At 41.8% G+C, this 12,354-nt stretch overlaps 1 protein-coding gene across 1 annotated transcript; it reads right to left on the reverse strand.

Annotated features, from left to right (window-relative positions):
- Nucleotides 1-1,956: 1,956 nt before the first annotated feature.
- On the reverse strand, nt 1,957-8,888 carry egln3 (egl-9 family hypoxia-inducible factor 3). Its single transcript, XM_018734689.2, has 5 exons — nt 8,191-8,888; nt 3,813-3,932; nt 3,352-3,488; nt 2,748-2,821; nt 1,957-2,597 (listed from the first exon to the last, which is right to left on the reverse strand). Exons 1-5 carry the CDS (start codon nt 8,803-8,805, stop codon nt 2,569-2,571), a joined length of 975 nt encoding a protein of 324 aa, XP_018590205.2. The 5' UTR covers nt 8,806-8,888; the 3' UTR covers nt 1,957-2,568.
- Nucleotides 8,889-12,354: the final 3,466 nt, after the last annotated feature.

The raw sequence follows: 12,354 nt of genomic DNA on the forward strand, positions 1-12,354 counted from the left end.
TAACGAGTAGGATGTATAACAACCATGCCTGAAGAGCCGCGGTAATGTTAATGGGTGCAATTTACAGTGAAAAGTTGTCCGTCAGCACAGTGACACCTTGAGGTCAGAGCCCGAGGTCCATGATAACGTCAACATCGCCTCTGCAGACCTTCTCACCTCACAGCACTTCACGTGACAGTGGGATGAGCCATAATTTCCTAGTGTTGTGTGACTCTACTCCACCTACAAGGAATCTGCAGTAACGTGGGATACCACAGTACCTACTCACCCTGGACCATGAGCACTCAACACTGACCAGCCTTGTGTCCAGCTACGACACGTATCCTATGCGCACAGTAACTTGCAGATGGGGAGCTGAGACTGTAGCTCCAATTTTCTATCAAACAAAAATATTTACAGAAGACCAGCGGCAGTTTCTTGTTTTTTTTTCTACTTTACAATGACAAAAGTGTGCCAGATGCTATGGATTTCCTTACTGCAAACCAGACTGTTCATCTGTCTGGAAGCTAAACAAATGCCAAGGTATATCCCAAGTGGATCTGATCTTTATTACTATGGGTTAACAGTAGATTCTTTTTTCAGTGCATCAATCCCCAATCATTGAAAGTAAGGTGGTCCTTAATGTGAAATCATGGGTATACTATTAGAATTTCTACAAACAAATAAATAAGCACTCAATTCATACTGAATGATTTATCATCTACAGAATTTAGTCTTAGCTTTACATTGCTTAAAATTTAAGTTTTACAAAAATAATTCAATGTTCTGCATTAGGTACTTGGGTAAAAATGTAATGTTTTATTGCAGAGACTGAAATCCGTTCAAGGAAATGTGGAAATGAAGGAGAATGACTGTGTGAAGATTTCAAAAATACTACATCTGAATTGGAGAATTTAACCAGCTTAAGTGATCCAAGTCACCCATTACTATTTGCTCATCTAGCATTATAGAAATTAAACCACTCATGTTCAGGTTATATTTTTTCCCCAAGTATGTCCCTGTTGACACATATAAGCTTGAAAAGCATCAAGGTCTGTTTTTGAAAAGAACCACTATATATATATATATTCTCAGTATATGGGCAATAAATTTTCAGTTGACCTCTTGGACCTTTCACATACACCAGTCATCGTAGTTCTTTATAAGAGAGGGCAATATTAAATATGCATTTTGCATATTCATACCTTATATACCTATTCATGTCGGTTTTTGAGATGAAATTAACTGTTAAGATCACTTCCCACAACACTTATGTCCAAAAGACATAGCTCAAAATCAAGGTATTTACCAATTAAAAATTTTAACACAGCACTAACCATATTTAGTGGTTTACTATGGTAGCAATGCAACCTTAAAAAAATACTAAAGGCAACTGAAAACACCAACTGAAGGAACAACGGACACATTGAATGTGGTGAGACTATCGTTGGTCGTTCTAAATTCATGCAGCACAAAGTTGACTGCAGGACAATTTTTTGAAGCTGTACTAAAAAAAAAAAAAAAAAGGTTTTCCAAAACAAACAGGATTTTTCTTTCCAGAGATGTCAAGGTTTTTTGGGGCTTAATTTTAAAGGTGAGTCATATTACTGAATACAGTCCAGGTGACAAACGTGCAAGTCTGTCAACTTTTTCGTTCGACCTCATGCATTTGATTAAGACGGTCAACAAAGGACACATGTCCTCGAGACAAAATGACCTTTTCATTTCCTGTACACTGATAGCTAATTCCATATGCGTGACAATAATTTAAACAAGAAGTTTCTTTCGTCACGTACAACAAAGCTAAAGTAGTGTTTTTTCTTTCTCTCCTTTTTCTGAAATTATACTGAAATAAACAATGTAGGCAATGTTATACACAGTAGTCCCCCCTTATCCACAGGGGATATGTTCCAAGACCCCCAGCGGACGCCTGAAACTGCAGATAGTATATATAGGGTTCGGTACTATGTTTAAAAAAAACAAAAAACAAAGGGGGGTTACTTGAACACAAGCACTGCGATACCACGACAGTTGAACTGATAACCAAGACGGCTACTAAGTGACTAACGGGCGGGTAGCGTATACAGCGTGGATATGATGGACAAAGGGATGATTCACATCCCAGGCAGGACAGCGCGAGTTTTCATCACGCTACTCAGAACGGCACGCAATTTAAAACTTATGAATTGTTTAAAATGGAATTTTCCATTTGATTTTTTCGGACCGCGGTAACTGAAACTGCAGAAAGAGAACCCAGTGGATAAGGAGGGACCTCTGTACGTTTAATTCAGTTTCCTATGCTTTGCAGCAGGTGACATTTGACTGACTTCAGCTGCACAGGAGGCCACAATAGACTAAATTTAAAGAAAGAAATCTGCTTGTTTCCATCAGCTGCGCACTTTAAGTACACAGTCCAGAGCGAAGCAGGTGCAGGTACCATTAGTGCAGTATCTACAGGTCACCAGTTTCCTGAACAAACAGCGGACTAAAGTGCTACATTTTACGTCCTGCAGACGATCCATTTTGGAACTTGAGTGGAGGTGTGCAGGTCCAGCACATTCCACAGCACACAGCGAGCCCCTTGTTGCATTAGGAGGTGCTCCTCTCCTGCGAGATAGCTGAAAGGAAATACCAACTACATTACCTTCCACAAAATACAACATACAACACAAAGACATTCCAGGTGAATTATTTTATTAAATTAGTAAATACCCACAATCCTTTATTAACAGTGCAAGTGTCACTACTTTCACGTGCGTTTGGTCTACCTGTCAAGTCTCTGAACTTCCGTTTCGCTTCTGCCCTTTCTTCGGAGTCGAAATACCACACTGTGATGGCATACCTGAAACACATGTCAGCGAGACCTTCAATTTCACAGCAACGAGTCACACCCTGCCATGTAAAAACTGCTAAACTTTTTCTAATGTGGGCAGCACGGTGGTACAGTGAGTAGCACTGCTATCTCGCAGTGCCTCGGTGGTGCGAGAGGACATGGGTTCGATCCCTGATCAGTGTGTGTGGAGTTTGTATGTTCTCTCCATATGTGCATGTGTTTCCTACGGGTGCTCTGGTTTCCTTCCACAGTCCAAAGATATGCTGTTCAGGTCTGCCCCCATAGTGTGTGAATGACAGAGAGTGTGTGTTCCACTGATGTACGGATGAGTGATCCTTTGTAAATAGTGTATCTAGCAGTGTAATAATATAAGGTGTGTGGGCTGATAACACTACATAGAGTTCATTGAAAGTCACTTTGGACAAAAGTGTCTGTTAAGTAAATAAATGTAATGTGTCATTTAAAACTGAATTTTAAAGTAAAAATAATTTATTTTACCCAAAACTGTGTCAAATGTGTCAAGCACAGCGCTTACACACCTTGTAGCGTAAGAAGGCTGCACTTCATGCGGGTTCCTTCTGTCTGACCAGAAGAACAGCAGCCGGTCGAACAGCGGCTCGATGTCGGCTACGTAGGACTTGCCTTCGGGAAAGATTCGCAGAATTCCCCCGTGTTCCTGGAAAGCAATGGCAAAGACACAGAGAAATTCAACTTTGCCATGTTTCTCCCTACTGAGAAATACTCAAAAAACCCATGCAAGTTTTGCAAAAAAAAAAAAAAAAAAAAAGGGTGCGAGCAAACACTGTACTGTCCAAGAGCCGTGTCTTTTTTTAAACCCATTCCTACTGACAGCAACAGTTAATACTGAGCTGTGACTATGACGCACATCTGAAATTCCTTTCCAACTACTCATGCTAAAGGTAGAAAGAATCCTATAAGCAGGATCGAAAGAACCCCCATGACGTACGTCAGGAAGCCGAGCAGAGACCACGCAGCTCACCTTGGCATCCCAATTCTGGTTCAGGTAGTAGATGCATGTGACGCACCGTCCGTCTCCATTGGGATTGTCCACATGTTTCACATACCCTGTTCCGTTTCCCGGATAGCACGCCACCATCGCCTGAAATCAAAGCATATCAAAGCCAAAGTGTTATTGTTGAAGGATGGCGGTCTTACAAAAGAATGACACTTTCACTCTGTGCTAAGTAACACATTCATAATATCCATATTCATAAAATGAACATCCTTTATGTAGTGTTAAGTAAAGCCAGAACCCAGAAAGGCCAACTGGTAGCATATAGGTTCGAGCTTCTGCCTTTAGATCCAAAGGTTGCAGGTTGGATCCCTACCTCCTGCTGTAGTACCCTTGAGCAAGGTACTTACCCTAAACTGGTCCAGTAAAAAAAAATAAAAAATTACCCAGCTGTATCAATGGGTAAATAACTGTAAGTTTGTAAATGTAATAATTGTAACCTTAACACTAAGTTGCTTTGGAGTGTCAGCTAAATGAATAAATGTAAATACAACCCTGAGATAAACCAACGATCATCTAGGATCAAACATGTGTTAGTAATGCTACACAGCTCTTCTAAGAGCCCAGCATCCATGTGCTTTGCAGAGTGAAAGTCACACACACTCATTTCTTTAGATCATAACCAATAAACATCAGTGAGATAATTTATCAGTGTCTCATCCATAGTGTTGCCCATGCTGGACAAGACTTGGGGTCTCGGTGGCCCTGCACTGGACAGGGGGTTACTGAGAAGGAAGAGTAAGAACACTAAAAGTCAAACTATAAAAACCATTTTGTTACAAATATTAGGAAAATATTTTGTCAAAACACATTTTATATTACACTCATTTAGCTGATGCTTTTCTCCAAAGTGACTTAGTGTTAAGCTAGTTTTAATTACTTACCCCTTTGTACAGCTTGGGTAATTTTACTGAAGCAATTTAGGGTAAGTATCTTGCTCAAGGGTACTACAGCTAGAGGCAGGATTTAAACCTTTAACCTTTGGGCCCAAAGGCAGCAGCACTAACTACTACACTACCAGAGGGCCTGTATCATGATTTTAGGCAAGGTTCTCTGAGTTGCTGCGGACTTCGTTTTATTTCGCATGAGAGATAAAAGTAAAACAAGAATTTGCCCAATGGATGTGTGGAGGAATGACTTTGTTTCGCTCTCCCACAGCACACGCAAACATGGACGTCGCTATCGGGGTAGAGCATAAACACGCGCTAGTGTGGGGTAAGGGGGGGCTCTGCTTGTAGGAAGGATGGCCGCGTGCCAGGGGAATGAAGGTTTAATGACAGTGCTACGTGTTGAGCGTGAGGCAGCAGTGTTCCTTCGCTCCAGGAAGCAGCTGATCCCCACTGCTGCGTTTGCAGGAAGTGATCCACACCAAACAGCCGCGGCACACAAATCACGACTCCGGCATGTTTCCAATTACAAATTGAGTTTCGTCGCTCTTCATAACCACCGCCTTACTCCATTTTAAAAACAGCTTCCCTGTTGTTTATGTATTCCATCTAAGGAAAACAGTCTCATTTGAAGCACTGGAAAAGTCGTCTAAACCGCCACGTCACACTTAAGCCACATTACAAATCTTTTTAATTAAAGTGTGTATTTTTAGTGTTGTACACAGACACAAAGGCATCTTACGACACACTCGGCACAAGCGAGCCTCGACTGCCGTCACAAAATAAGAGAAAATAAACAGTTGCAAGATGCTGCGCAGCACAGCTACTGACTGGTCTTTGGCCATATACTCTGTGTGTGTGTGTGTGTGTGTGTCAGTGTGTGAGCTAGTGACTGGTCTTTGGCTGTATACTCTGTGCGTACGTGCGTGCGTATGTGCTGCTCACTGGATTTTCGCTGTATACTCTGTGCGCGCGTTTGTGTGTACGCGCTGCTTCCTGTTGCCGCAGGCCAGGCTTCCTGTGCAGGATCGCACAGGTCTTGCACAGTGTCTGGAGTCACGTACCGCACACACTCTGGATGACACAACATCCATGGCTTCAACCACCTGCTGCGCTGTTAACCAGGTGGGAGGACCTTCCCCGACCAAGCAAGGCAACATCGCTTTAGGCGACACAGCAAAAATAATAATACCGACATTCAAATGTTTTATTAATATATTTTATCAATTCCGAAGACAGCTCTAAGATGGAACATATAGAAACTTCAGATCTTTCTACAAACTTGAGTACTGTATATTTAAAAAAAAAAAAAAAAAAACCTTACATGTTTAAGCAACCAGGTAATAAATATTTAAATGCATCTAAGTACAAGCATCAGCTTTTCATTGTGGCATAATGAAACTGCTTTTGTAAGCATGCCATCGATATCTGTATTCTAATTCAAGTGCGTATTTTAAAGTAGTAGTAATGTTTAGGGACACAACCGCCCAGCCAGCTGCACACACACATATATATTCATTAAACATTTCCACATGTAAGTTACCACAGTCACAGTGAGTGGTAAAGCTCTTCTGCCTCAGTGAGACAGAGAAGAGTGAGAATGTACTTTTGAGACAGACAAGACACACACACATTTATAGAAGACAGCACTACGGCTCAAAGTACGAATTCTTTTATTTTATATGGAACTTATATATGCACGGTTTCATTGTTATTTCTTCAAACCACGGAATATACTGGAAACCTATTCAGCCATTTTATACGTTACTGACGAATGCGCGAGAACATTCACTAGCAAGTTTTAATATTCAAGTAAAAACAAGCCACTTGGAACAGCTCTACAAAAGGTGGACGAAAAAGAAAAAAATAAATAAATAAATGTATATAGGTTTACATAATAATAGTAATAAATATATCTAGATATTTTTGAAAAGTACCGCTTATGCAAACCCCTACTACGCCCGGGCCGGGTTAGATCACCAGCTTGAGCTGAAACGCTCGCAAAGGCGCGAAAGGGGACGCGGGCGCACGCGCGCTACCATGGGGAACGTGCGCGATGTGCTGTACCGCGCGAAGGGCGGGGCTCGCACCTCAGGGGCTGAAACCGCTTCAACAGCCGCTAGAACCGAACGTCTGTTGTTTCCGCCATGCATTAAGTGCTTAAGTGAATACAAACAGAGTGAAGTACTCCTTCTTAATAAGTTTACCTAGGACTTAATGCTGCTCGCCCATCAGAACAAGTGTTTTGAATATGTACACAATACACAACATTGTGTGAAACAGATTCTAGGGCCAAGTGATTGTGACGTAAGCGAAAAACGGCGTCCTTATGAAGCCGCGTTGTGGAAGGGAGGGCCCGCGTGCACGAACTCGGCGCGACCCCCTTCCGCCATTAAGGAGCGCGCGAGCTGCATGTAGCCCTCGCAGCCCCACGCGACGCTGCGGCAGGCGGCACGACGCCCTGAGTGTGGAAATAGGCCTGCGGAGTTTCGACAAGAAATTCGTGAAATATATCAATTAAAGTAGAATCGGGTTCATTCTGGTGTTTTTTTTTCAGACTATGTAGCTAAAGCAGAACGGGGGGACGTGTCCCCACGAAATGCCCAGAGCAAAAACTGTTCACTAGTGTTTTCCACCCTCGATGCTGGCCAAGCTGTTATTCCGCTGCATAAACATTATCATCATCATTATCATTATTATTATTCTTGTTGTTGCTGCCCTTCAGCACACATCTCTGTTCCAGCGAAACAACTTTTCAATAATTTAACTTCTTATACAGCCGGGGTCGAATTCGACTGCCGGGCACTTCAAGTTCAACACACAAATACGCATTCTTACCACAGTAATTCGGGGTAAGCAGGGTACTAAAACACTGTGTAATCTTTATACATTAATACGCAATTGTACTGACGCTACGCAAATTGCGTGGGACCAGACATCGTGACTAATGACGAGAGGTTTTTCGGATAACTTATTAAAGGAGGATTCTCATTTGAGTCTTTTAATTATTAACATGATAAGTATATCACAACACTACAGCTAATTCTGAAACACCGCTTCTTTAACAAGTAAACATATTTACATGATGGAAACATTTTTGTTGACTTTGCTGAATATGGGATCTAAATACCAAACGCCGACAATACCTAAGCCTTATTATTATTATTATGTTATTATTACTCTCATACGTACGTTTGGGTCGATTACTGCTGCTGGTTACTGAACCGTTGCTCATTTATTTCTGAAGCCCCACTGACTGTCATGAACTTTTGTGTTTTCTTTCTCACCTTCACACATCCCACGAATTTCCTGACGTGTATAACGGTGTTAAGTAGTTAACTGTACGACACGTGATGTATGCTAGGAGAGTTCAGTGCGAGTACCTTGAATCGGGGGAAATACAGCAAGAATGGGCTTCGAACCTAGAACCATGAGGCGGGTCGGACGCATGCACGCACCTTGTGTCTGCCTCTGATGTTGTACTTGCCGAGCCTGCCGTGCGCGTACGTGATCAGCTTGTCCATGCGCGTGAGCAGGAAGCCGATGTTCTCGCAGCCCGGCTCGCTGCCCTCCACCCACGCGATCTGGTCCCCCCGGATGGAGGGGTTCGTGCCGAACCTGCTGCACGCGAGCTCCCCGTTTCGCAGCTTGCCCGCCTGCTCCAGGTTCCGCACTTCTCGCAGGATTCGCTCCCCGATCTTGTTGCCCAGGAAGTTGTCCACGATGCAGAGGCCGTACGCGTTCATGCAGGGCACGATGTAGTGCAGCACGAGCCTGTGCGTGACCAGGCGCCGGTGCTCCTTGGATTTGCCCCTGTTGCTGCGGGGTCTGCGCAGCGCCCGGGGCACGAGCCCCGCAGCCGCGTCTTCGCTCTTGAGCGCGTTCTCGCCGCTCGCGGGTCGCGCCTCCGCGCACCTGTGCGCTCCATCCGCCGCCTCTTCTCTTCCTGTCATACTAAGGGCTGCGCTCGCGTCGCCCGTGTCGCTCTGTGAGACGCTCATGAGCGGGGAGCGCGCAGTGCTCGCTCGCGCACGCAGCCGTTCGCATGTGGCACGAGAGCGGCCCGATACCATCCTTAACTAGCGAGCCCTCCCTCGGCGCTACGTGTGCAGTGCCATGTTCGCGGACGCGTCAAGCTGCGTGCACGCCCCTCGCACGGGAACGCGCACTCGGCTCAGCTCACAGCATTCCCGTGACCTTTGCTCTTTGTAAGATCAAATCGTCGCCTTAGTGTAAGAACCACGCGGGAAGAAGCGCGGTTATTTAGTGGTCATCATGTTTTATTAAATTGAAATATGCGCCAGACTGTTTAATTGAAGGGGTACGCGCGGGGGGGGGATTGGTGTCCCCCACTGTTTATGCAAAACTCTTGTACCCTCCCCCAAATATTTATGCGGTCAAGTTCGTGACTCCATTCGTGTATCACGGTGAAGGGAAGTAAATCGTTTGGAGCTACGTTAGTGTATCAGAGTAAAGTGAGGTAAATGTAATTCCATTCGTCCAGTAAAGTGAAGTAAATGTAACTGAATGAAACTTTGGGTTTGTTGGATTGTGGATTTTAATGTATTGTTTTGGTTGTGTATTATTGATAACTTTATCAAATAAAGTTTATCGTTTAATAAACTGAATGAAACTTCATTCGTGTATCACACACAGTGAGGTAAATGTAACCCCATGTATCACGATTTTTTCACGACAAAGTCTTCATAATCCCCTTTCTGGTTTCAAAAATATAGCTGAATCATTCGTGTATCACATTCAGAGTAAAGTGAGGTAAATCATAAATGTAACTCTTGACAATGTATTTTATGTAATGGTTGTTTAGTAACTTTGTTGACCAACTGTAGGAAAATGGTGTTGGGTTCGTTTGTTTGATTGTGGATTTTAATCATAATGTCTTATTTTGGTTGTGTATTATTGATAACCTTATCAAATAAAGTTTGTAAAAAAAAAAAAAAATGTAACTCCATTCGTGTATCACAGTAAAGTGAGGTAAATGTAACTCCATTCGAACAGCAAAGTAAAGTAAATGAAACTTCATTCGTGTATCACAGTAAAGTGAAGTAAATCATTAGTAAATGTAGCTCCATTTCGTGTATCTTAGTCAAGTGAATGTAACCGCTATTCCTCAGTTTGTTCACTGATTCGCTTCCATAAAAGACGTAAAAAGACGTACAAATTATGTCGTATTGTTTTAACTTCAAACAACAGTAAAAGGTGAAATAACTAAAAGTTATAAAAGATAGATAATTTCCACAACACAACATTGTAATCACCCCTCATGACTGACCTGTTCATCCCAAAAAGCACAGGCAACATCATCTGTGAGCTTGTTTGTGGCCACTTGTGTTTTCTCCATCATCTACTCTTGTCAAAAAGATAATAATACTGTCATAACTTCATTTTTTTATGGGTTAGGTTTTTACTATTTTTGTGGCAGCTGCTCTTGTAATTTATTGACTGTACCAGGTATTTAAAAAACCACTGTAGCTGTTATCATTTCATTTCTATTTTTTCAATCTTTTTCTGAATCTTTTTCTTTCTTTTTTTTTACTTTTTTATTAACAATAGAACACAACAGCACTGGGTCATAGCAACATAGAGACTGAATCAGTACACCGTTTTACCCCGCTTTACCCAGGTAATTCATTCCTGAGAACCTCTTTGTACAGTGAAGTCCCACAAATGGAAGACATAACTACCAGTAATTTCAAAGCTAAAATTTTTATGTGACCCATGTGCACCAAAATATCATGAAATCCCATTAAAATGGACACAGTTACTTCAGTATTAAACATTAGTTGTTATAACACAACATAACAGGGCAGTTTCCCTTTCTTAATTACTCTATAATACTCTTTGGCTTTATTATTTTCAGTCATTATTTTTTTCCTTATTAGCAGTTTACAGTGAACAATGAACAAAACATTTAATTACTTCAAACCCCCTTCCTCATCCTAACACACCTAAGACTAATAAAATAAAGTACTACCCTTAAGAGAAAAAGTTAGACACATACATACAAGGATACAAAGACACATATTATTATTATTATTATTATTATTATTGTTGTTGTTAATGTTTAACCCTACTGATCAGCTTCAGCAGTACATGGATCAGCAGCTGCCAGATATACAGGCTGTTTCAGGAGAGGCAGAGGCACCAGACATTGTTTTGCCAGCATCTGCTGGATTATGGAACTAAACAAGCGATTTCAGGAAAACCAGTTATTTATTCTTCATTGATGACTCTAAAGCCCCTGACTGTGTGGAGCATTACAAACTGTGGTGAGTTCTCCAGGAAACGGAGATGGCGCCTCGCCTTGTTTGTTTCCTGAGAAATCTGCATGAGAAGAGAGAGGAGAGGAGAGGAGAGGAGAGGAGAGAAAAACTAAACGAAACTAATTGGTTTAAGATTGGGACTGGAGTCTAACAGATCTGAACATTGTGTCTATGATCTGCCCAGCTCTTACACAGAGAATGCTGGGCTGGAAGAATCAAGTGCTGGAATTCATTGAATTGCTGGGAGAAATATGAACAATATCAGATATACAGACAGAACCACTGCTGGCTGAAAATGCTGAGGATTTGAGGAGCTTCTGGCTGAACATGAAAGGAAGTTCAAAATCCTGTTTACTGCTCAGCATGAAAAACTAAGAATATAGCATATATACATACATATCAAAACTAATTCCTAAAACATTACTTTCCACCTAATTTCCCTGGCTATACATACTTATATAGATAAATTTAAATCATGCTTTTAAAAAACATTGTCAGCTGGTAGTGTGGTGCTTAGAGCAGCTGCCTTTGGCTCCGAAGGTCACAGGTTTGAATCTGACTGCCAGATGTAGTACCATTGTGCAAGGTACTTTCCCAAAATAGCTCTAGTACAAAAAATTATTGAGCTGTAAAAATGCATAAATAATTATAAGTACTTTAAGATTGTAAGTTGCTTTAGAGAAAAGCATCACCTAAATGAATAAGTATAATGAACCACTTTGGAGTTCCTTGAACCCAAGTGCAGTATTTCCTACTCTAGGGCTCCTCCTAGGAGTTGGTGCTGCTACTGAAGTGTAAACAGTGGTAAGTTTTAATGTACAGTGCTCTTTAACAAGGTACTGTGTTTATGGGTCACACTGTACTACATGTACTTTTATGTTATGTGCTGGTTGTAGACATTGTACCAACTGTTAATGAGAATCGACATGTCACCAATGGGGCAGGTAGGTTGGTCTAGGGGTGCTGCTCCTACTGGAGGAATGAATGTCTTTAGGCAGAGAGGGCAATTCTTTTATTCCCCCTGGGTTTACTCATTTGTGACTTTCTGCCTCAATAAGCTGGGTCTTAATTTTCCCCATCAATGTCCTTCACCATAGTACTGAAAGGATTCACCCGACCCGAATGAAGATATCTTATTTCTCTCAGAATGACACCTGAACCCACTACACTACCACTGCTTCACGTGCAAAAAGTACCATGTACTGTAGCAGCGACACTTAAGAATGAAAATTAACAGTAAAAAGATGTACAGATATTGGTCATACTAATTTCTGTGTGACTAATATCTGTAACAGATATATATATATCAGGAATATAAATATTCCTAAATGTGTATTTTTA

The sequence above is a fragment of the Scleropages formosus genome, chromosome 3 (genome assembly GCF_900964775.1).
Source record: "Scleropages formosus chromosome 3, fSclFor1.1, whole genome shotgun sequence".
Classification (NCBI taxonomy): domain Eukaryota; kingdom Metazoa; phylum Chordata; class Actinopteri; order Osteoglossiformes; family Osteoglossidae; genus Scleropages; species Scleropages formosus.